At 34.7% G+C, this 25,634-nt stretch overlaps 1 protein-coding gene across 1 annotated transcript; it reads right to left on the bottom strand.

The window, feature by feature from the left end:
• Positions 1-4,216: 4,216 nt before the first annotated feature.
• LOC25491869 (autophagy-related protein 3) lies at positions 4,217-9,222 on the bottom strand. The gene is made up of 10 exons (XM_013599914.3): positions 8,974-9,222; positions 8,515-8,585; positions 7,566-7,682; positions 7,307-7,473; positions 5,969-6,042; positions 5,765-5,816; positions 5,313-5,378; positions 5,082-5,209; positions 4,787-4,888; positions 4,217-4,550 (listed from the first exon to the last, which is right to left on the bottom strand). Exons 1-9 carry the CDS (start codon positions 9,132-9,134, stop codon positions 4,792-4,794), a joined length of 933 nt encoding a protein of 310 aa, XP_013455368.1. The 5' UTR covers positions 9,135-9,222; the 3' UTR covers positions 4,217-4,550; positions 4,787-4,791.
• Positions 9,223-25,634: the final 16,412 nt, after the last annotated feature.

Genomic DNA, 25,634 nt, shown 5'->3' with positions numbered 1-25,634 from the left:
TGTTTGTTGAAACAAATAATATTGACTCGGTCCACTATGAAATGTATCTGGGGTGAGAACACTAGAGAAAACTAGTGAAGAAGCAAGTTGATAAGATGCTTGCTAGCTGAGAACCCTTAGTGGGTGAAACCGTTGTCCGAAGTGTTAATTTATTGTGATAGTCTGCAGCTATTACAAAAATTGAGAATCGCTACCACAATGGTGAGAGACGGTAATTAAGGCACGAACACAAAATAATTAGAGAGCTCTAAAAGGAACAGTTAAAGTATATCATGCATGTACTGATAAAGAATTAGTCAATCCTTTGACGAAAGGAAATAATAGAAAGAAAGTCTAAACACATCCAATAGGATGGGACTAATACCCAAAGGTCACAAGTGATGGTAACCCGACCTACATGACTGGAGATCCCAAGAAATAGGTTCGATGGGTAATAACAAGTCACAAGTGATAGAACATGCTATGACAAGAGTAAGAAACCATGATTCCTGCGGTGATAGAAGGATGAGATAATAGAAACTCTTAATGAGATCTATACTCTATGTTGAGTGGAGTACATAGCTACAGGAGTACTCTTGATAAACTCACCTATACAAATGTGGAATTAAGGCCGGTTCATATGGTATTCGGGGCAGAATACCTAGAGCGTTCGTTAAAACTGGGATAAACATGCAAGCCATAAACGCACCGGCCTTTAGAATACACCTTAAAATAACGTTTGTGTGCGAGTTATATGTCTGAGATAGAGTTCAATGCTGTAAGCAACTCTTGTAAATCGGAATATTATCCACTATACAAAGGTTCAAGTTTTAGGCAACACATTTGTTTATTAGCAACCTTATAGAAACGTTTTGACGTTATTATTGAAACCATTTTTTAAATTCAAGTGGGGGATTGTTGGAACATTAGTGTGATGTTGAAAAATAAATTGGAAGATTAAACCCCAAGTAATTATACTTTGATCTAATATTGTGTGAATTGAAAAAAATAGAGTGTGGTGGTCACACATAAAAAAGAACTCACACATTGGTAGTGTTTAAATTGCGGTATTTAATTTTAAATACTTGATAATGATAACAATAATAGTAATTCTTATTTTTATTTGAGAATATCACTTCCCATAAATTTAGCTTATGGTGGTTGTGATAAAAATAAGAATTTAATTGAATTTCTTATATTTCCTTCATTCAAATCCAATACTTTGTTTCCTCCACTTTTGTTGATTTGTTTCTTTTCATCCTATCCACAAGTGTTGTTGAACTGATTAATGGATAAACTCTATTTTAATCTTATCTATCAGAGTGACTTTTGTCGCAATTTTTGCTAAAACAGTTACAAAATCTCTATATAAATAGAGGACTCCACTGAGTTCAAAAAACCACAAAAAAGAGTTTCATTTAATTGTCGGGAACTCTTTCTCTCTTCTCCCTTTCTTGACTTGTGTTGACGACTCTTTCTTCTCTTCTTCTCCTTTTTCTGTCCCTTCGGAATTAAGAGTGATCTTAAGACCATAGTCCCTTTTCGGTTTACGTCCCTTCAGAATTAAAAGTGTTCTTAAGACCATAGTCCCTTTTCGGTTTAACACCCCTTGGGAATTAAGAATGGTCTTAAAAACATAATCCATTCAATAATATGTCCCTTTGAAATAAAGAGTACTTTTAAGATCATAGTCCCTATTTAGAATAACAATGTCCCGTCGGAATTAAGAATGATCTTAACGGTATATAAAAATTATTTCAATATTTTTCTATTTGAGGAGAAATGGTGGTATCATCATATTTGAGTGGTCGTAGTGCCATATTGATACTTTGGAGAAATTAAAGTTAGAATGGTGACAACACCATATTTGAGCGGTCTCAGCACCATAATAGAGTGGTAACAATACCATATTAAAGTGGTTTCAATATTAAAGAGTGGTCTTAGAACCATATTTGAAGGTGTAATCTCGAACGGTTTTCTACAATGCAGTAGTTAACCACACAGTTGTAGCTGAGCTTGTTTTATTCTAGAGGCGGAGTGGTTGATAGTCTGTCTTGCACAATTTTATGCAGTGCCACGAAACGTCTTAAAGAGAGCGATCTGGTCATGACTCAACCTAGTAATAACTTCGGTAGATAATAGAATTTGAAAATCCAAATACAACAGTTTATCAAACAAATAAATTTGGAGACATGCAGCCTTTTATGCACAAGCATTTGAAATGTAATGTCAAATATCTCTCCTCCCATAACATTCTAACCACCGATGTGTGTCCTCTAGTCGCATGCTACTTATCCTTCCATCACCGGTTCCTACACTATATTTATCAAACAATTGTGCACCAAATGACCAAAGATTGTCAAGATAAAATGACAAAAGTTGTTCATTTCCTTAAAGGTGTCACCGTTTTAGTTATGTCTAATACTTGCCTTATACGAATCAAAATGGTCCTAGGATTTAATTAATCATATTGCTTTTGATTGTTGGGTGTGGGGTTGTTGAATTTGCGGAGAGTTTTGTGAAGTGGTTGTGGTGAATTTGAAACAACAAATCACATATTCTTCAACGCCTCAATATTTTTGTCTTTTTTTGTTTTTTAATTGAAACCGAAACTCTTAGTAAGACGCAAAGAGGCGGAGAAAAAAGAATACAAGGATGCCGCATATAGATGTAACATCTACAAAATTCCACAAAGCAACAACAGCCAAGCCTATGACAGCAATAGCTATGATATTGAAATCCAATTCAAGGCATCGGAATTCAGTCCCATAGCCCTGCCCCCACCAAACCGAAACACGCAGCAACAGGGAAACCCACAGGAAAAGTGACAGCAGAAAAACCAGCACGGGGCTGTTGCCACCTGCAACAACAACCGCGCCTCACAGAAGCAGGTAACACAGATGCTGAAGGTCCGTGCCAGAAACGCTGCTAGAACCACGCTTGGGATAGTTTCAAGAATTGGTTGCGGCTACTTACCGTGTTGGCGTATGATGGTATATGTCATTTTTACAGTTTGAAGACTGCTGTATTTTTTAAGGATAGTCTCAATGTGTCACATGACAATTTGGTTTGCGAGTGTTTGGTGTATATGAAAAATAAGAAATAAATAAAAGGCTTAAATATGTATTTGATCCTTGCAATAAGGGGTCGTTTAAAAATTGGTCCCTGTATTCGCTAATCCTTGCAAACTAGCCTTGCAATCATTAATCATTTAAAATTTAGTCCTTTGACCAACTTAATCACTGCCACGTCACTAATTTGATGAAATTCCAATTTTGCCCTTAAGAAGAGGACAAAATATTGAAGAAAGAATTGGAAACCCAGGGGTAAAATTGAAATTTCATGTGGCGTGGCAGTGATTAAGTGGGGAGAGGGACGAAATTTTAAATGATTAAACAATGCAGGGGTAAATTACCAGGATTAGCGATTACAGAGACCAATTTTTAAACGACCCCTAATTGCAAGGATCAAATACATATTTAAGCCTAAATAAAATTATTTTCAAAGGAGACGGTCTTGACAACGTAAAGGTGGTTGAATAAGTTACACTTTTGGCGTAGAGTTTGTTACAGTCGTAATATTAAAGGTCTCCATCATAGTTGGCTTATGGTGTTTTGACTAGTCGTAAATTGTTACGGGTACATCTTGAAGTATGTTTCAAACAGTAGCTATGAGAATATTTTATATGCAGAGCACAGATTCGAACCAGAGATTACCCACTTCTCAACACATAGTATGTGTAAGTTTTATTGTCGGACTCTTTAAAACCAAAAAGAAACTTGTGGTGGAGAATGTAACTTTACAAAATCATGCTAACTAAAGTCATGTAGGAGACATAGGTTATTAGTTTTGGTGTAACCTGTTAGGGAAGGTTGAGGCTGCTAGCATGGTTACGGTGGTGTTGGCATGAGAAATTGTTGTACTGTTTTTCTACAATAGTAGAAACAATATACTATAATTTTTTGTTCTAATCCTTTCACATCTTGTGCTTGGATAGTCATATTTTGTAGTTTAAATTGAAGGATTATGTTTTTCTTGTGCTGTCTATTGCCCAGACCCAAACAAAAAGTTTCGGTTTTAAATTGAGATGGCACTTTTCACCTCCTAAATTATGTTCCGAAAGTGTGCTTTCAAACAACACAAAATCAGTGTTGATTATAATTGTGCAGATCCGAAATCAAGCTGAGTGTAAAAAGAAGTTCCGAAAGTGTTATTTGAAGACCGAAATCAAGTTGAGTATTGGTCAAATTCAAGAAAAATTATTAGAAAGATCAGAGAGAAAACATAGTTTTTGGTTTTTGAGCAACAGTCTTAAGAATGTGGTATTTCAAATATGTACATAACTCCAATGAAATTTGCCCAAATTCTAGACAGTTACACTTCAAATGACCATACTTTACATATACAATTACTGTGTAAACGATCAGGGATTATACACAGTTTTAATGTGCGCAGAAACAAAGAAAGTGTTGGTGAGAGATATATTTTGCCCGTGTAATACTAGAACAAGCAGATACTTCTGAGAAGATGCATCATGATTCATGAATCCCCAATTTAGTGCCATGCTGAGCCTAATTGAAACAACAAAATAAATGGCATCTGAGAGAACACATGTAATATTATTTAAGAGAACATTGCTGATAATAGCCGAGAGATATGATAGCACCAAATAGATAGAATCCGCTGACTTTTGCATGACTTACAGCATGTAGCACCATCACTTCCAAAGCATTAAAAATTTAAATAATCGGAATAAATAAAGATTTGAAAAGTGATAACGAAATATATAAATAATATTCTGAATTACCTTAGTCAATTGCTGGAGCTACCAAGATCAAAGTCCATGGTGTAATCATACTCAATTGTTGGAATAACAGAGGCCATAAATTTCAAGAACAAAAACAAGTACCTACAGAAATAAGTATATGAAATTATATACCATGTATAGAAGTTATTAAGAACAGAAAATGCACTATAGACTCAAGCCATAACATTTTTCTTCAGAGGGTGTGTAATATTTAAGAGCACATTGACAATGACAGTATATATTAATCACTGTATATCCGAAATGAAAGCAATGATATTAGAAACAAAGGCTTTACTTGTCAACTTCAGGCTCAACTCCACGTGACATCAACACATCAATGATTTTCTTCATCACTGCTCCATGTCGACATGGATGAATAGATGCATGCTTCCCAGGCAAATGAGGGTGGTCCTCAATTGTTACCTGTAACATTTTAAGTTAGAAAATAATATATTAACATAAATTGTCGCATATTCTGTAAGTGTGTGTGTGTACTTCTATAATCAATTGATATGCTATATCTCACCGTTTTGCGTGCATGATCTTGACTAACATCTTCAAGGACAAGTTCTGGTTGCAATAGCATTCTTGACTGCCATAATAGAAGAGATGAAATCACTGAACCAGTACAGTTTCAAATAACTGAAGGGTTTATGTTTCTCAAAACCATTTAACCTAAATTACAAAAGCATCTAGTCATAAAAAAATTCTCAATTTTTATGTTTGGCATTAATGTCAGACACTAATTTTTTTTTTTTTGAGTCCCTGTGCTTTTCATTAATGGGTCCGGTATTCATCAAAATAGGAAGAATAATGCATATGTTACGAATCCGGTATTTTTCCAGCTAGATACATTGGGTTATGTTAATAAGTTAAAATTCATAATGCAAATCCTAGTTCTACCAGCTTTGCCATAGTCATATAAGTGAGTCAAAAAAGACTGATTATGATTACAAGGATAAAGTGAATAAAACAAACCTCATCATACCCGGTAAGCCACACACGGGGTGTTTGATAATACTTATCATATCTGCATAAAAAGCAAGGTCCACCTTTTAAATTCATTGCCAGAGAAATAATTGTTTATCAAATGAAGTAAATTTATGTTTAAAATATATACAGAAGCTTCACCAGCAATTGTATATCAATTTCAGAGAAAATTTATATTGAAGCTCGTCTTACGTGATGCTGATGTCATAGGTGCGGGTCCGTAGAATATTATCATCATCAGGTTCATGAGCTACTAGATATGTAGACTGAGGAGCGGCCACCAATAAGAACATGAAAATAAATTACATAAATCAAATTTCTCAAATTAGTATCAAACAAAAGCAACAATCTAAAAGTATGTTCTACAAAACCTACATATATTGAAAAGCTAATGAAATTAGGGCTATAATTCAAATGAAATATGACCATCATACTTTTAAGTGTGAATCTGTGAATGAGGTGTTGATGACAAACATCATTAACATGTGGTTCTATGGTCATTCAAGGGTTCATCATAGAGTCTTAATCAAGATATACAAGTCTCAAGTTCAAAATTGCCAAGTTAGCAAACAAACCTAAGAGCTCGTGTTCACAGAATCAGTTGTTATGGATACTTCACAGTAAATGGCAACTGACTTCGAATAAATGATTTCAGCCATGAGAAAGATTTGGAATTAAATGGTCTATCTTTGGATAGGACTCGTGACAGAAGTATAGGATAGTATGTAAAATGTCTGATCCATGTTGATTTCAACTATTAGAGTATATATATACATCCTTCTAAAAGGACAAGGGAAGGAAAAAGCATGCCATAGTAATAAACAGATAAAAAAATGTTTGAAATTTGGGTTTCCCCTTTGGTCATATACATGAAAAGTTTCCATTAATATTCATCGCCATTTGGGTCATTCTCAGAAAATGATACCTCTAAATTTCACATTTATCTCAAAAGACACTAATATCCAGCAGCATAACTGCTACTCTCTTCCCAACTTCTTTACTTAGATATCTATTTCATTCTAGAATCTCTTTTCTTTTCGTCCAAATATTATTTTGCTATTAAAGATAGGTTCAAAAAGACTATGGCTCTGTTTGGGAAGGCCAAACTGCTAGCTTATAGTGGATAGCTTACACCTATAAGCTTGTATAATTAAACTAGCATTGTTTGGTATTGCTAACAGTTTTTTCTCAAGTAGCTTTTGAGCTTATAACTTATCATATTTTCTCTCATTTTTACCCTCCTTATTAATTGAAAGATTTAAATGTTGATTAAGAATATCTTTTTGTATCATTGTATATTTATGTTAGTTAGTTCAACCGTTAATTTCACCAAACCCTTCAAATTCAATCTGCTAGTTTATCCTCTATTATCTATCAGCTAGCTTATATGTCATCTGCTACTATTTACCAAACAGATCTAACTATACATATAGATGAAAATATATATTCCCTTTTATTTGATTCAATAAGACTGAAACTTTTACTCCGGCAATTGATTTAGTTTAATGTGTATATCTACTATCAACTTACAGGATCTGTCTCAATAATGTTGTCATATTCTTTAAACTCTTCCATATCAGGAATATCTTCATCGTCCTCACCTCCCGTGTGAGAAGATGTTTGCTTAACAGAACTCTTTTCGCTGATTTCTAGACTTTCCATGGAAGGTAAATTCTCTTCTTCATCAGATTTAGTTTCTGAAATACAAATTACAAGGGTATAAGATCAAAGGATTAAAATTGCAGCACAATATCTTATATTTGTGCCTCCAGTGCAATTGAATGCACACCTTTTGGCTTTCCATGAGTTGCTAGCCAACCATCATTTTCTTCATCATCAAGTAAAACTTCCCCCCCGGCAGCTTCATATTCTTCTTCAATGGATGCAGCTCTCCGCAGACAAGGCACTGTGGTTTGAAAAACAACATCAAAAATCGGTCAAGAAATAGGATAGGTCTTGAGACACATAACAAAAGCATGAATACAATCAGGGGAAATTGCACACACCTGACATCAATTGAGGTATGCTTATAAAACACGTACACAATCTGTTTTAAAGAGACAAATATGCTATTTTTGGATACACGTTTCCCTTATCTTTCTCACCTCACAAAGCAATTGTACTATGAACTTAAGGCAGCTAGAAATATGAGCTTCAATTGACCATTCAGTGGCAACATATATTTTAATTTTTCCAAACACAGGCTTTAAACCAAGGGGTGTAGTTAAGGTGATTAAACAGTGCTTAGTTTGTAGGAGAAGAACACAGTTCATTCCCCACAAAACACACTTTTGACGAGGGGCAAAGAACCTTAAGTTTCAATCTAAGCACCCAAGCAAACCATGGGGTCAATAGGGCATAAACTTGTGGGGATACATTGTGCAACCACTGCAATGCCAAAGACTTTAATTACATGCGTTTACATTTTACAAGTACCAACAACAACAAAAAACTTTGGTTTATTATGTAATAAAATAAAATGGTGTGTCGTTTCCACATTTAAGTATACCTCAAGAATGTGCAAAAAAATTCCTAGCACAATTATAACAAAAAATAGCAGAAACAATGAACACTCAATAATGTAAATATCACTCGCAAATCCTTAATCTTTTTCAAGGATACTTCAAGAAGGTGAATCAAAATTCCTAGTACAACAATGATCACAAAAAATAACATCAACAAAGAACACTCAATCACTCATCATAACATAAAAAGCAATCAGAAATCCATAATCTTACCATTTCTAGTAATCAAGAATTGTTTCTCAGATGGTAAATATGACTTCCTCTTGCTTGGCTCACCTGATTCCCTATCATCCAAAATCGAAAACAGAACCAATGAATCAAAAACTACTTCAATATTCTCATTCTCACAACTCACTAACAAACTAATAAAAATTCTATATCAACTAATAGATATAATAATAAACATAAATCCACCAAATTCGAAACCCCTTTTAAAAAATTTCAAATTTTCAGCAAAAAATCTCACCTTTAATTAAAATAACCAATACCCAATTATATTTTTCAACCAAAAAAATACCCAATTCGAAACCCCTTTTGAAAAAAATCAATTTTTCACCAAAAAATGTCAACTTTGATCAAAATACACAATACCTAATTAAATTTTTCAAGAAAAAAACCCAATTCGAAAAACGATGAACCCTAATTACGAAAAAGGGGGAAAATTGAAATTACCAAGACCAAGTGGGGCATTTAGCAACGAGATTATCACCGGCGATTATGAACTCGGAGACACTAAGAACACCTTTCTCTTTGAAGGCGGAAACGGTTCTATGGCCTGTGATTCTCTCTACAGTGCCTTTGAATGCTTCGTGAAGCTTTTGAGAAAGCACCATTTTCTTTTTGTGAGAGTTTTTGCAATGAATAGAAAAGAGGTTGCTGATTCGATTAGATGATCATGAAGATGTATAATGGAAGGGACAATTAGACGTCACAAGGGTATAATCAATAAGTTTAATAGACATGCACTGACGGTGTATAATATTTTTACACCAACATCCGATTAAAGATCACAATATTTAAAGAAAAAAAAAAAAAATGGTGATGGATGGTGTAAAACAATTTTGTACATGTAACCAATTAAAACATTCACAATAATGTTTTTAAAATTAATGTTTTTAATTTACGTTGCAATTCAGAATGTTTTGATTGGTTGTGTGTTAAAAGTTGTTTTAGACCGTCAACTCACCACCATTAAACTCTGTAAACAAACATTCAAGCTACACATACAAATATACAATAGTGAGTTTGATGTGGCAAAAATAGTGGATTTTGATCGGATGTCGGTGTAAACAAGTTTTAAACCAGTGCACATTCTTAAATCCATAATAATATTACTCTTTCCGATATCATTTATAAGAGAAAATTTACTTTTTAAATTCATTAAATAAATGATGAATCTAATTTCTAATATAGAATAAATACATAGTTATTGCATGAAACCTGAAAAGTTAATTTTCTCTTATAAATAAGACCGGAGTAGACATGACAATGGGTGAGGACTAGAGCCGTCAAAAATGGGTCGGACTAATGGGCCGGCCTATTAACCTATATTTTGGGTCGGGCCTAAAAAGCTAGCCTAAAAATGCAATAGGGCTTTTTTGGCCCATACAAAATTGGGTAGGGCGGGGCTGGCCCATCGGGCTTTGGACCGGCCCATTATCGACATTTCATTTGATTTTTGTTAAAAAACAATATTTTTTTAAAAAAATTATCAACTAATTTGAAATTTAATAATAGAAAAATATTTAAATCAATAAACTTAAAAAATATGAATGAATTTAGCTTAAAGTTTTAAAATTTTAAAGTTTATAAATTATTAATTTGATTTAACTAAAGGAATAATTTAGAGTTTAATTATTATTCAATGTTAATGTAAAAATTATTTACAATTTTATGTTCATCCAAACATATTTTAGCAAAAAAAATAGTGGTGAGTATCTAATACATAGAAAAGAATGAATAAATTTAAAAAATAAAGCATAAACATATCGGGTTGGCCCATGGCCCACATGGATCGGACTAGACTCTATAATTTGCGGCCTAATTATAAATGGGTTGAACCAGGCTGATCCATTTATATAGTCGGACCTCTCAAGTTGGGTCAGGTTGGGCCGGATCAGTCCATTTGACACCTCTAGTGGGGACTCAAGTTCATTTTTTTTTTATTAGATGAAAATGTTACATGACTCATTTATTTATTTTATTTTTTTTACAAACATGACTCATATTTATATTGTCACTAATATTGAAACTTTTTTTAAGGAACAAATATTGTAACTTATATATGAATATATGAAGGCCCTGGTATAATAATGAGTTAAGAGGAATGCACTAATGATCGGAAAACATTTACTCATAAACATTATGGATCATCCATAGAATATAGAAAACTTAAGGACAACCCATCACCAGCAATTAGATGGGTACTAACATGCACATCTTTCTGCTTTTATCGATAAAAATAATATAAGTTGTAAAACTTCATTAGATTATCTAAAAATTAAGTTATTTGATTAGCAAGGAACGATACAATGGTAAAATAAAATTTTAACTCAGGATAAAATTGAAAGAAAAAATATTACATTAAAACTCAAATCTTTTAAAAAAAGTATGGATATTTGAAAAATTTGTTTAAATTTAATTAGGTAAAGAAGGATTATAAATACATAACAAAGTACAAAATACAAACCGCCCAATTTTCTTATTTCATTACTTGTAGAGTCTTCCTGTAACGTGTAACGCTCCTATTTCTATTAAAGCAATTAAACATGCGAATAATACATTTATTCAAGAAATAGAGATTACGTCTTCTTCAAAATTCAAAAACTGATAGACATGTATGTAAACCTCAACAGTTACATCGGAATACAAATCAGAGTGATCAAATATATACATGCCATGAGCAAATAAATTATGTCTCAAAGATAAATCTCAAAACCCAAACATACGGGTAGTCATCAACAAAGCAATAATCCAAACGGAAAATATAAACAACCTAATCTAGACCGACACGACAAGCCTAGATCACAGTCGACGCGACACCGATATCGGAGGAAGCTCCCGATATCCCAAGCAAAGACTCACCGAGACTACTCCTGCACAATGTCTACTCACCCATACAGGCAAGTAGGCGGTTAAAACCACTTGGGGTAAGTATTACATTATCATAATCTAGATAATAATCAAATTCAATAATATCATGTACTTGAATAATAATGTTCATACATAAATACTTATATCACAACTAGATAGTTCGTATCCACATATATCAATCACATGAATAATTATCCAATCATAAATATTCATTCTCAACATCATTCATAAACAATCATTAGCAACATTCATTCATCTCAATTCATCACCAATCACATAATTCACATAGGACTCATGCTATGATATGCACTTATGGACATATAAATGCATGCGGTACCAAATCTCAACAAGGTCGTCACCTTTCGATGCCACTTGCACATCGATTGTAAGGGCTCACACCTGCCTTACAATAATCTCGAAGTAAAAGAGTCATCCCTTTTACAGCAACAACGACTATGATGCATGGACATGTGTAATGACTCGATAATGCGACAACAATTCTCAATCTCAACTCAATATATAGGACAACACCCAATTATATTGATTATCTCCACAACATTGCATTACCAAGAAAACATGCCCACACACAATTAAATCATAGTATTCATCATCACACAAACAACTTGATTATCAACAATCAATAATATCATTCATACAATCCACTTAATCATATGAACATTTCACCATACTCACTTGAAACAAACAACATGTACAAGTTGAACACTATTAACCAATCTTGATCAATAATACGTGCATTAAGTTAAATCGTCTTCGGACTAACACGTTAACCCAAGCACAACTTAAGTTCATAAAGAATCCCTTTTTCACAACCTTTCATTTCCCACTCAAAATATCATTTTACTTCGAATGAGGTATTGACCACCCTTGCAAGCATCAACTAAGTCTATATGAGCTGTAGGTTCACTTGCAAGCCTCATTGGATTACAAAATTTGTTTTCCGACAAAGTTTGGAACTCTCAAAATTTCACAAGTTAAGACTCATTTTAAAAATCCCAAGTATATGCAAGCAATCATTGTTCCAGTAGGTTTTGGAGGATTAACAGTGGTTAAACATGTTTAAGACATCATTTAAGAAAACTCGGATTGGCCCCCAAAGACTCGGAACAAAAGATCAAAGTGGCTGAAATTGGGAGCTGTTCGCTTAAGCGACCACCTGGTTCGCTTAAGCGAACAAGTTATAGTAGCAACTCACTTTGTCCGCTTACTGGTCGCTGGCTGGTCGCTCACCAGTTCGCTTAAGCGACGACATGTTCGCTTAAGCGAACGAGTTCCAGTAGCAACCAGAAAACTTCGCTTACCCGTTCACCCACAGTTCGATTAAGCGAACTGAATCCAGAAAATACTATGAATGTTCGCTTACCAGGTCGCTTAAGCGAACCTCTAAGCGAACCTTCACAGGTTTGCAGAAAAGTTACGGGTTTGGAACCCCTTTCACTCAAAATCCTCCAATTTGATTCCCCAATCCCAAAATACGTTTTCAGGACATGTTTATAGGTCACTATGATTAAAAAGACTCACAGAGACACATTCAATTTTAAAAACACTTGACATTTGAGCTAACTCTTCATTTTCACCAAAACACCAACACAACTCAAATTCTCATCAACAATCCATGAATATGCAAACCCAAGCAATTATTCATTAATCATAATATCAAATAACATTCATAACATCATTTGAACAAGCATCACATCTCAAACTAACAACAACTTAGGAGAAATTCATCAATTGAGCACAATATTCATAACTTATCCTTTTTACATATTTAAACATGTAATTTCACCAACAATCATACAATCATCATCAAATCATGCATACAAACATATCATTGAAGTTGGAGCATGAATTTAGCAACAATTATCCATTCATTCATTTCAACCCATTTCATACAAATCATGAAAAATTGCAAAGAATGAACATGATGGTGATAAAGACTAACCCCCTTAACTTAGATGAAGATTAGACCAAACCTAGGCTTCAATTTAACTCCTAAGCTTACCCAATTGGATTCTTCAAGTTCTTTTCTCCAAACCCTTATCTTCTCTTCCCACTTTCTCTCTCTAAAATGTTTGTGAAATGAAATGAATAATGTTTTCTCTAAGACAATTGTTTTGTGGTATATCCTGCTAATGGGCCTAACTTAGTCTCTAGTGGGCTCAACCCATTTCTATTCAAACCAAAAATATTACTACACCCAAACGATATTTTAATTAATAACGGTAAAATGTCACTAACGGTAAAACCTCGACTTTCCCTAGTAACTTAATGAAATAACCATTCTCACTAATTACTAAAAGCAATTCCCACTAAAAATTATAATTTTACCCATCCTCACAAAATTACCAAAATACCCTTCTAATACGAAAACTCATGAAAGTGCACCCAATGATGATCAATCACACATAAACATATAAAACACATAATAAAAATAATTAAAATAAATCTAGCTAAAAATCGGGCTGTTACATAACGTCTTACTTCTATTAACGCGATAAAACACGCGAATAATATAAATATTCAACGAATAGATGTATGGTCTTCAATAGTTCTCAGAAACATGCATACTAAAAAAATTATCAAAAACGTCGCAGCGGATAATTAGCATACATCTCCAAATAGCCATGTCATAAGCATCATAAATACATCGTCAAATAAATCTCCAATCTCAACAACATAGTCAACACCAAAATAAAAGAAAGACCGACACCCTAAATCAGAGCCCTATACTAAGACTCCAAAGCAGATAAACGAGGTAGCTCCAAAGCTAGCCTCTAGCAACTCACCAAGCAAAGTTACGCTAATCATGCACGCCGTCTACACCATATTTAAATATAGTGAGGCGGTCAACCAAACGACCACTGGGGTTAGTTCACATTTCATAAATAAGCATAATCAATTGAAAAGGTGTTCATCAATTTAAACTTCAAATATTCAACTTCCACATTATTCATCAACACATAAATTCACATTATCACAATTATACAATTTACCAATCACCAATCAAATAAGCAATTAGGACTCATGCTAAGTCATGCAATGCGCCTAGACACAACTCCTACATGCATGTGATACCATTCTTCACAAAGGTCATCACCTCATGATGCAACAAAAACATCATAGTCAACGGATATAATCAACGGCTATATGGATACAAGTATCCGGTCAACGGCTATATGGATACAAGTATCTGACACGACATATGATGCATGAACATATGACTCAATCACCATGCATATGTTCACGACGATTCAACGGCTATAATCAACGGTTATATGTGTATTCATGCATTCATTACCAATTACATTAAATTAGCATGTATGAATTCACCAACACCAATCAACATTTAGCATGTTCATTTATCAACATCATCACTATCAAATTATCATTTAATAGTCATTACTACAAAACAACGAGTTCACCTATTTTCTCACAATTCAAATAAAAGAATTATATATCATATCATGATAAACATCATATTCAACACCTATAAACCATCAATTCATCCTCATTTCATTCTACTTTAATCATATAAACACGATTACAAGACACATTCCTTAAGTTGTCATACCATTAGGACACAATTCGACAAAGTTCGACTATGATTCACAACTTTAAAACAATTGTAGCAATTCAACCAAAATTAAGAAAATATGTTCAATTGCCTCAAAAAAGCATATACACTACTCACATATGTTCATAGTAGCTTAGGCATACGAGTATCCTAGGCCAATTCCAAAAAATCACATAAGCACGCCAAGTTCGTCTAATTTTAATCATATTGCAAAACCAATTCATATCAAAAGAAACTAAGCTTGATCCATCATTTCATAGGTGAACACCCTAATTAAACTCCTAGTACTCAATTTTTGAGGATTGGAAACAAACCATAACTTTTGGGTTGATTTAGAAATGGTTATGTTGAATTTTCGTAAAATTTTACCAAGACCTACTTGGAGTATTTTCATCATAAATAAAAATATAAAAATCATTTTCAAGTCAAACCAAAGGCATTGGAAAGCTAACAAATTTATATAAAACTTTCATGTTTACACCTAAAGCCAATTCAAAACAGAAATGGGTGAAAAAGGCTCAAAAACGCAAAAACCGAAATTCTGACAGCATTCAATAGCGAATGACACGCACGGTCCGTGCCTGTAGGACGCACGGTGTAACACCCCGTTATCCCAACAACTAATTTTTAAAGAAAAATAACCAAATATAAATCAGAGTTCATCGCAAACGGGAATGTCACACTACTTTTCAAAATTTTCTTAAATAGAATATAAAACTATTTAATGAACATCCTTCATAAAACAACAATAATTTGCAGCGGAAATATTTTTCAACATTAAACTTCATCAGCAACATTAATAATTCCCGGCACAAAGGCCTCAACATAAAAAGTCATCAATAATTTGTTTCAACGATAATAAAAGCTCCAACAACATGTTCCAAGATTGATACATAAAGGAATTATAAACATAGCAACAATTTCCCATCCCGTTACGTATCAGAGCCCTAAGACACTTGAGCCACCACTCCTACTAATCTTCATTACCTGCAAGTTACCCATACGAATGACAACATTTCCAAGCAGAAGGGGTGAGATTCACAAACAATAATAATAGATATATATAATCATCAACTGCATTTAACAACTTAATTAAATAATATAATTAACAACATATGTTCAACATTAATATTCATACTTCTTCAACTTTAATAAAACTTACTAAATCAACCAACGACGACAACAACAACTCAATCGACAACTACGTCAACGACACAATCAACTACAACAACAATAACTCCAGCAACGACCACTACAACGGCATAACCAACAACAACGACAACATCTAAAGGCTTGTGGTACCATTTTCAACGGGTTGAATGACTAAGCATTCCGGGGCATAAGCCCCCAACAATTTGAATGATGATCATTCCAGGGCATGAGCCCTCAACAGATTGAATGACAAGGCATTCCAGGGCATAAGCCCTCAACGGTTGAATGATTAACATTCCAGGGCATGAGCCCTCAACAGATTGAATGACAAAGCATTCCAGGGCATGAGCCCTCACCGCTTTGAACGACAAGGCGTTCCAGGGCATGAGCCCTCACCACTTAATGTTTATGTAATGAACTCGACTTTGTGTATATCAGCATACAACTCAACTACGACAACGACAACAACTGTGCATAATAACTATGACTTACTCCCCAACTTGGTCAACATCAACAACCTATGACTCCGTTACTTAGAACGACAACTTGCAACTTTTACAACTCGAACCTACACCTTGTGTATTCTAATGGAATGTAGTTAAACATAAACCAGCAATCAGCAACAATCATACTCAATCAACAGCAACACAAACAATATACAGACAGCGTGATATAACAATATCTTTGCAATTCAACACTATCTAACATTCCCACATAATCCAAGTAATGCGTATGCAATTATATCATATTAAAAATAACCTCAATTCATCACAATCAGCTTCACAGATCATCCTTAATATCCTATACAACTTTCATTGCTATCCCAAAGTTCAACTCACAACATGGATTAAATACTCTTAAACACCTTAATTGAACTCATAGTACTTCTAGTTTTGAGCTTTGGAATTATCCCATAAGTTTTGGATTAACTTAGAAACGGTTATGCTGAATTTTCATAAGAGTTCACTAAGACCTCCTTGGAGTATTTTCATCATATCTTAAAAACTAAAAATCATTTTTAAGTCAAACCAAATCCATTGGAAAGCTAACAAAATTATCTACAACTTTCATGTTTACACCAAAACCCAGTTCGAAACGGAAACGGGTGAAAAATGTGAATTTTTCCAGATTTGCCTGACAGAAAATCGGGGGCCGATTTTGACAAATCGGGGGCCGATTTTCGTCGAACCAAAGCTAGAAAATCAGCTCAGAAATCGGTGGCCAATTTTGGAAACTCAGTGGCCGATTTTGAGCTTCACAGCAGTTCAAAAATCAGTTTAACAATGCGTTTTTCACCTAAGAATCACTCTTAAATCACTAAACTCAAACACAAACTCCCAAATTTGATAAGGAACATCACCTATTGTTATTCTACAACCTGAACATCAATTCTTAACACAATTACTATGGTTTCTACACTTTTCTAATCAAACTCAACAATGGAAAACCTAATTCCCAATTCCCAAAATCAAGAACAACTACATGTTAAATCAATTTCAGAGTTTACATACACTATGATTATTGAGAGTTAGCATCACCCTTACCTTAGATAATTGAAATCGCAGCCCTTCTAGGTCCTCTTCCCTTTTCTTGTCTTTTCTCCCTTTTCTCTGTTGTACGTGAAAACTGCTTCTGACTTCTATTTTCTAATTCTTTAATAAATATAACCTCCCAATATTCCTTAACTCCTCTTAATTCTATTAATTCTAATTTAACCCCAAACTCCAAAATAATTCCTAATTCTCACTTATTCCATTAAATAATAAAAATAGCCATTTAATAAAATACACCACACCACAAAATCAACATAAATTATTTAAAAATCATATAAAAGACTTTAAATCAACTAAAAATAATTAAATAAAATTGGGGTGTTACACACGGTCATGCTCGTCTGACAGCACAGATTTTTCGATTTTTGTCGTTTCACCATTTCGTGCGTAAAATCCAAACTATTAATCCGTTTTCGATGCCGTTTTTGCCTACGCGCTCTTAACACTTAACTCTATCATAATCTACAGAGAATTTCAAGTTTCAGCTATCCTAAAATAATTTTCCAGAACTTCACATAATCACTGATTTTCAAAAACGCTTAAACATCGATTGTTCACACAAAAATCCCGTTTTCTCCCAAACAACTCGACTAACATAACCTTAACATAAAAACAGAAATTCCACAAGGTTTAACTCATCCAACAACATCAAAATCTCAGTCAACGACTTCATATATCAAAAGTTCATTTTGGTCCTTCACACTTAAAACTTAACACAACTTCACAATTCAAACCACGACCTCACATATTGGAATACCCATGGTATAATTCAACAACAACAACATCTCACAACAACCACAACTTCATTTAAACATGAACTTATCAACAATCAACAACAACAACAACACAATTTTATACAAATTTGAGCATAAATCAACAAAGGTTTATATAACCACAATTCAAACATAAAAATTCAACAACAACATGTTTAGCATCAATTTCACATACCCAAATTTAGTATCAAAGTAGGAATGCGAAATTCATCATTTAAATCCACAAAAAGCACAAGTCATAAAATAAGTGTAACACCCCGTTTCCCAACTTTGAAATTTCAGATATAAATCAGAGTATTTCAACATAAATGGAATGTCACACTTCTTTTCATAAAATCATAAACGGAATAAATTCACTATTTATTGTCCAACTTAAACATCATATCATTTATTACTTTGCAGCGGAAATTATTTCAACATTTAAAACAACCTTGGCACAAAGGTCTCAATGTAAAATCTCATAAAATTATTCCAACAACATGTTCATAAAACTTCATAGAATAATACGTAAGGAACAGAAAGCAACAACAAAATTCTCACCCCGTTACGTATCAGAGCACCTAAGACACATGTGAGAGAATCGACTCACTTCACAGCTAATCTATATTACCTGCAAGTTACCCAATTGTGAGGGCAACATTTCCAAGCAGAAGGGGTGAGATTTCACATTCAATAATAATAAGCATATAAATCATCAAAAACATTGAACAACTTAAACTTCATCAATTAATAACATTAACTCTTCTTATAATACTTTATTATTAACTCAATCAACTTTTAATCATTATTAATTTCATATTCATCGCATTATATACATCATCATATAGCACATAATAATCAAATCATAACCATCATCATATAACATCATAAATCATCACATCATAAACATCATCTTATAACAACATAAACAACACAACATAACATCATCTCATAACGACATAAACAACACATCATAGTTGAGAACAAGGTTTTCTGGTGCTGAATAACTTGAGAGATTAGCTCTCAGCCTTTTGTATTTATAATAAGAATATGTACAAAGTAAATCCCATGATCATAGGGAGTAAATCTGTCCTAATTATATAAGAGATATTTACAAGGAAATAAAGATAATATAAATAAGGAGATAATATATCAGTCAATGATACTATTATTACGCATATCTCAACACTCCCCCTCAAGCTGGAGCATACAAAATCATATGCATCAAGCTTGTCACATATGTAAGTGATCCTTGGTCCTCGAAGAGACTTCGTGAAGATATCGGCTAGTTGATCATTAGAACCAACAAAAGAAGTAGCAATTTCACCAGACATAATTTTCTCACGAATAAAATGACAATCGATCTCAATATGCTTAGTTCGCTCATGAAAGACTGGATTAGAGGCAATGTGTAGGGCTGCTTGATTGTCACAAATGATACTCATAGTGCCTATTTTACTGAAATGAAGCTCTTGGAGAAGATGCTTGAGCCATATGAGCTCACATGTAATAAGTGCCATAGCTCTATATTCTGCCTCTGCACTTGATCTAGCAACGACATTTTGCTTCTTACTTTTCCATGAAATCAAATTGCCTCAGATGAGAACACAATATCCAGATGTGGACCTTCTATCAGACGGACTTCCAGCCCAATCTGCGTCTGTATACGCAACAATATCTGAATGACCTCTGTCTGCATAAACAAGACCTTTTCCAAGGGCCCTCTTGATATATCTTAGAATTCTAACCACAACATCCCAATGAATATCACAAGGGGAATTCAAGAATTGACTAACAACAGTGACTGCATATGAAATATCAGGTCTTGTCATGGTCAAATAATTCAGCTTCCCAACTAACCTCCGGTACCTTCCTGGATCTGAAAAGGTCTCCCTTTGATCAGGTAGCAGCTTGACATTTGGGTCCATAGGAGTATCAATCAGCTTGCAATCAAGCATAACTGTTTCCTCCAAGATATCTAGAGCATACTTTCTCTGGGAAATAGAAACTCCTGCCTTAGATTGAGCCACCTCAATACTGAGAAAATAACGCAACCGACCTAGATCTTTAACTTGAAAGTGTTGGACTAGATGTTGTTTAAGTCCTGCAATCCCATCATGATCATCACCTGTAATAACAATATCATCAACATACACGACCAAATAGATATATTTGTTGGATGAGCATTTATAAAACATAGAGTGATCGGCTTCACTTTGAATCATGCCATATTGTTGAACAACATTACTGAATCTCCCAAACCATGCTCGAGGGGATTGTTTGAGACCATACAAGGCATTATGAAGACGACAAACATACCCACGACATTCCCCTTGAGCAACAAAACCAGGAGGTTGCTCTAGATATACTTCTTCCTCTAAATCTCCATGAAGAAATGCATTTTTGATATCCAACTGATATAATGGCCAATGTCGCATGGCAGCCATAGAAAGAAAGAGGCGAACAGAAGCCATTTTAGCCGCAGGAGAGAAGGTATCGCTATAATCTAGGCCAAACACCTGAGTGTATCCTTTAGCCACCAAGCGAGCTTTCAAGCGGTCAATCTTCCCATCTGGACCAACTTTAACAGTATAAACCCAACGACACCCAACAATAGATTTTCCAGAAGGAGGACGCACAAGAGTCCATGTCTGATTAGATTCCAAGGCTGTCATCTCATCAATCATAGCCTGTCGCCAACCTGGATGTGAAAGAGCTTCCTGTGGAGACTTAGGAATAGTGACAGAAGACAGAGAAGATATGAAAGTGCAGTATGTAGGTGATAAACGATGATGACTTAGGAAATTATAAATGGGATGAGGATTACGGGTGGAACGTGTACCTTTATGTAAAGTAACAGGAAGGTCATCTGACAATGTCAGCGGATCTGAAGTAGAAGAGGAGATTGGGGCAGGAGATGAGTCACTTGGACTTTCTGTAGATTGTGGATCGGCAGGAGGGAGACGTGGACGACGCTGATAAATTTGCAGTGGAGGAGGTGGAGGTGGAGGAGGAGGAGGACTAGGGGGTTCCGTAGAAGAGGATGGAGTTGACTGATCAGGCGTGGGTGGAATTACCGGAACAAGGAAAGGAATTGGTAATACTTGAGAGATAGACTCAGACTCAATGGAAGACGCAAAGAAAGATGTATCCTCAAAGAATGTGACATCAGCAGACATGTAGAAGCGATGTGTGGAGGGACAATAGCACCGATATCCTTTTTGAACTCTTGAATAGCCTAGAAAGACACATTTAATTAAACGAGCACACAATTTATCTAAACCTGGAGTAAGATCATGAACAAAGCAAGTGGATCCAAAAACCCGAGGAGCAATACGAAACAAAGGTTCATCAGGGAACAATATGGAATGGGGAACCTTGTTTTGGATTACAGATGATGGCATTCTATTAATCAAGTATCCTGTAGTGAGGACAGCATCACCCCAAAATTTCAAAGGAACATTGGCATTAATAAGCAAAGTACGTGTTGTTTCAATTATATGACGATGTTTACGTTCAACAATGCCATTTTGTTTTGGAGTATGGGGATAAGATGACTGATGTATCACTCCGTTTTCAGACATAAAAGAATTAAAAGATGTTGAAAAATACTCTTTTGAATTATCACTGCGCAAAATGCGAATAGAACAACCAAACTGGTTTTGAATTTCCTTAAAGAAATTTTGAAATACACTTAATAGTTCTGATCTATCGTTAAGTAGGAAGATCCATGTTCATCTAGAAAACTCATCAATAAAAGTAACAAAATATCTATGTCCTACAAGTGAAGTGACTCGACTTGGTCCCCATACATCAGAATGAACGACATGAAAAGGAGAGCTGGCGTGTGACTGAGTACTGCTAGGGAAGGAAGACCAGACATGTTTCCCAAGCTGACAGGATTCACAATCCAATGATTGCAACTGAGACAAATTAGAAACCATAACTCTGAGCTCTTTGAGACTTGGATGACCTAAACGACGATGAAGAAGACTTGGAGACTCTGTAGTAGAAGAGGATGCAATTGTAGATGAAGACTGAAGGTAGTAAAGTCCATGTGACTCATAGCCTGTACCAATCATCTACTTCGTACTCCGATCCTGTATAACAAAAGAATCAGAAATGAAAGTTATAGAGCAATTAAGACTCTTGGTCAAACGGCTAACAGAAATTAAATTGAATAGACAGTTGGAAACAAAAAGAACATTGTCAATATTTAAAGATGGGAGAGGAGTGGCTTGACCGACACCACTTGCTTTAGCTTTAGAGCCATATGCAACAGTGATATGATGTGGAATTTTAGGTTGGGTTATTTTTGATAAAAGAGATGGATTACCAGCCACATGATTAGAAGCTCCAGATTCCAAAATCCAAGGGCCAACAGATGATGATTGGGAGAGACAGACTGTAGAATTACCAGTGTGAGCAACCGTTGCCGATGATGAGGCTTGTGAAGCCTTAAACTGCAGGTATGACTTGTACTCCTCATCAGATATGACATTGTTTTTGGAGTTTCCATTATCAATAGACTGAGTCACATTCACCGATTTTTCTGGGAAGCCAATAATGGAGTAACACTGATCTTCATAATGACCAAAGCGTTTACAATAAGTACATTGAGGATGGCCACCACCACAACCTCCTCGGCCTCCCCTACGACCACGGCCGCGTCCTCCACGACCTTCAAAATTTGAAACAAAAGCAGAAGATTCCAAGTCAGTTTGAGACCCGTTCCCTCCTGATTCTTTCGGTCCAGGAAGGCGTGTGAGGCGCCTGATGAGATCCTCTGCCGAGGGAATATCTGATGCAGAAAGAATGTTGCTCCTAACTGACTCATATTTTTCATGAAGACCATGTAGGACATAAACCATGCAAACATTATCCAATTTCTCAAGCATCTTCTTTGGGTCGTTGTCGGTCACAAGGAGCTTGAACTCAGTTACGGCTGACTGAGCTTTGTTAGCATAAGTTTTGATGTCATCTTCTGTCATCTGCAGGGTGGCTAGATTATGAATCACACCATAAAGACGTTGGATATCATTAGAATATACATTCTTAGCTTTTTGCCAAATATCATAACAAGTGGTGTACGAGCGATAATGGACCAGCAAGAAGGGCTCAATGGTTTGCCACAAAAGAGAGACTAATTGACAATCAGCTTGCTCCCATTCATCACGCAGATCTTTTTCAATTTCAGAGGACTGCTTAGTGAGGTGATTTGCGAGCTTCTGTCCAAGAAACCACATGTTAACAGTAGCTGATCAATTGAGATAATTATCACCATTTAGTTTCTCAGACGTTATAGAGGGATTGCCGGAGAAAACATAGGACACAAGACTCTTAACAAAGGATCCAGCCTTATCTGGTGTTGAAGTCATCTTTGACAGCACTTGGGTGTAAGTGGGACCAAGGACAAATTCGGAACAGTGCAAAAAACTGTTCACAGATCACCAAAAAACAGCAGAAAAGTGGAACCTACCGACCAAACTGAGCGAAAGAAGGATTTAATATCAGAGGCGGTGGTGATACCTAGACCCGACGGTATAGATCAACCGACGGGACAACTAGGTTTGTAACTTGACGGCTAGGGTTTTGAGATTTTAGACTTTTGCTCTCAGGCCCACTGATCGTGAGCTCTGATGCCAAGTTGAGAACAAGGTTTTCTGGTGCTGAATAACTTGAGAGATTAGCTCTCAGCCTTTTGTATTTATAATAAGAATATGTACAAAGTAAATCTCATGATCTTAGGGAGTAAATCTGTCCTAATTATATAAGAGATATTTACAAGGAAATAAAGATAATATAAATAAGGAGATAATATATCAGTCAATAATACTATTATTACGCATATCTCAACAATAAACATCATCTCGTAACGACATAAACAACAACGATTAATAAATATTAATACTTCACTTAGTTCTTTATTAACAACTCATTGACAAATGACAACTTAACGACAACGACAATGCAACTTCTACAACTTAAACTCAACATATGCAACTTCAACTTCTTAATCATGCATGTGGTACCAACCAGGGCATCAAGCCCTCAACATAAAGAGCATAAATACACTCACAGGGCATCAAGCCCTCAACATAAGAGCAAAAGCTCACAGAACATCAAGCCCTCAACGTAAAAGCAAAAGCTCACAGGGCATCAAGCCCTCAACTTCAAACGAGTATGCATGGACTCAACAACTTACAACTTGGACAACATCAACAAATTATATGACTCCAATACTTTGGAACAACATCTTACAACTTTGTAACTTAGACCAACACTTGCAACTTAATTAATATTCAACAACAACAGAGGCAGCACATAAACAGCTCACAACATAACAACGTTAATGAATAAAATAATAACAACTTCAACATAACAACATCAAAAACAACAACTTGAATGATATGAACAACAATATTTCTACAACATTCAACATTCACATAATATATGTATTTTAAATTATCCAACAAAGATATTCACGTCAAACTAAATTAGATCCATCACAATATAGGTTAAATACTCTTAAACATCCTAATTGAACTCATAGTACTTCTAGTTTTGAGGTTTGGAATTATTCCATAAAATATCATAACTACACGAAGTCTCATCAATGCAAAAAATAACATTAAAATATTTCCTCCCAAAAAAACATTAAAATATTCATTATGATAGTTCTTTGCGATCAATATTATTCGTTAAGATTAGTCTTTATTTTATTTTATTTCTATTTATATAAATAATTTTCAAATATTTGTCCGTCCTTTGCAAGGATGAGAACGATGAAAATGAGTTTAGATTTGTTCTATTATCCATAATCTATTTAATGTCTATTTATGAGCTAGGTCGATAGAAGTTGTAGATTAGTAGAACTCATTTAATAAGTGGACCATATATTTAAGTCTCACTAATTTTTCACTTGTGTCTATCTTTCTCATGACATTAGATAAAGGGTGAATAAATAGAGCAAACACGAATTGAATGACAATCTTGACAATTGATCGCTGCATTGTCAATGTTGAAGAACTATTATTGATTTTGACGACTAATGATAGATGAATGATTAAAATCTTCACATTATTTTCTTGAAGTTTTTTTTTCTTCAATGGAGAGAATCTTAATTTGCAGGGACAGATGTTGCTCAATATTTAGAAACCATTTTAAGTAGTATAATGTAGGAATAGTTGA

The sequence above is a fragment of the Medicago truncatula genome, chromosome 4 (assembly GCF_003473485.1).
Source record: "Medicago truncatula cultivar Jemalong A17 chromosome 4, MtrunA17r5.0-ANR, whole genome shotgun sequence".
Taxonomy (NCBI): domain Eukaryota; kingdom Viridiplantae; phylum Streptophyta; class Magnoliopsida; order Fabales; family Fabaceae; genus Medicago; species Medicago truncatula.
The sequence above is the reverse complement of the archived record's forward strand: the minus strand, read 5'-3'. Positions and strand labels throughout refer to the sequence as shown.

Bases quoted from the DNA above. Each gene is read 5' to 3' on its own strand.
- LOC25491869 (XM_013599914.3), bottom strand. From the start codon at position 9,134: ATGGTGCTTTCTCAAAAGCTTCACGAAGCATTCAAAGGCACTGTAGAG. The intron at 8,586-8,973 runs GTAATTTCAATT...TTTGGATGATAG, and splicing joins AAATGCCCCACTTGGTCTTG to GGAATCAGGTGAGCCAAGCA. The intron at 5,817-5,968 runs GTAAGACGAGCT...CTTTTTATGCAG, and splicing joins ACCTATGACATCAGCATCAC to ATATGATAAGTATTATCAAA.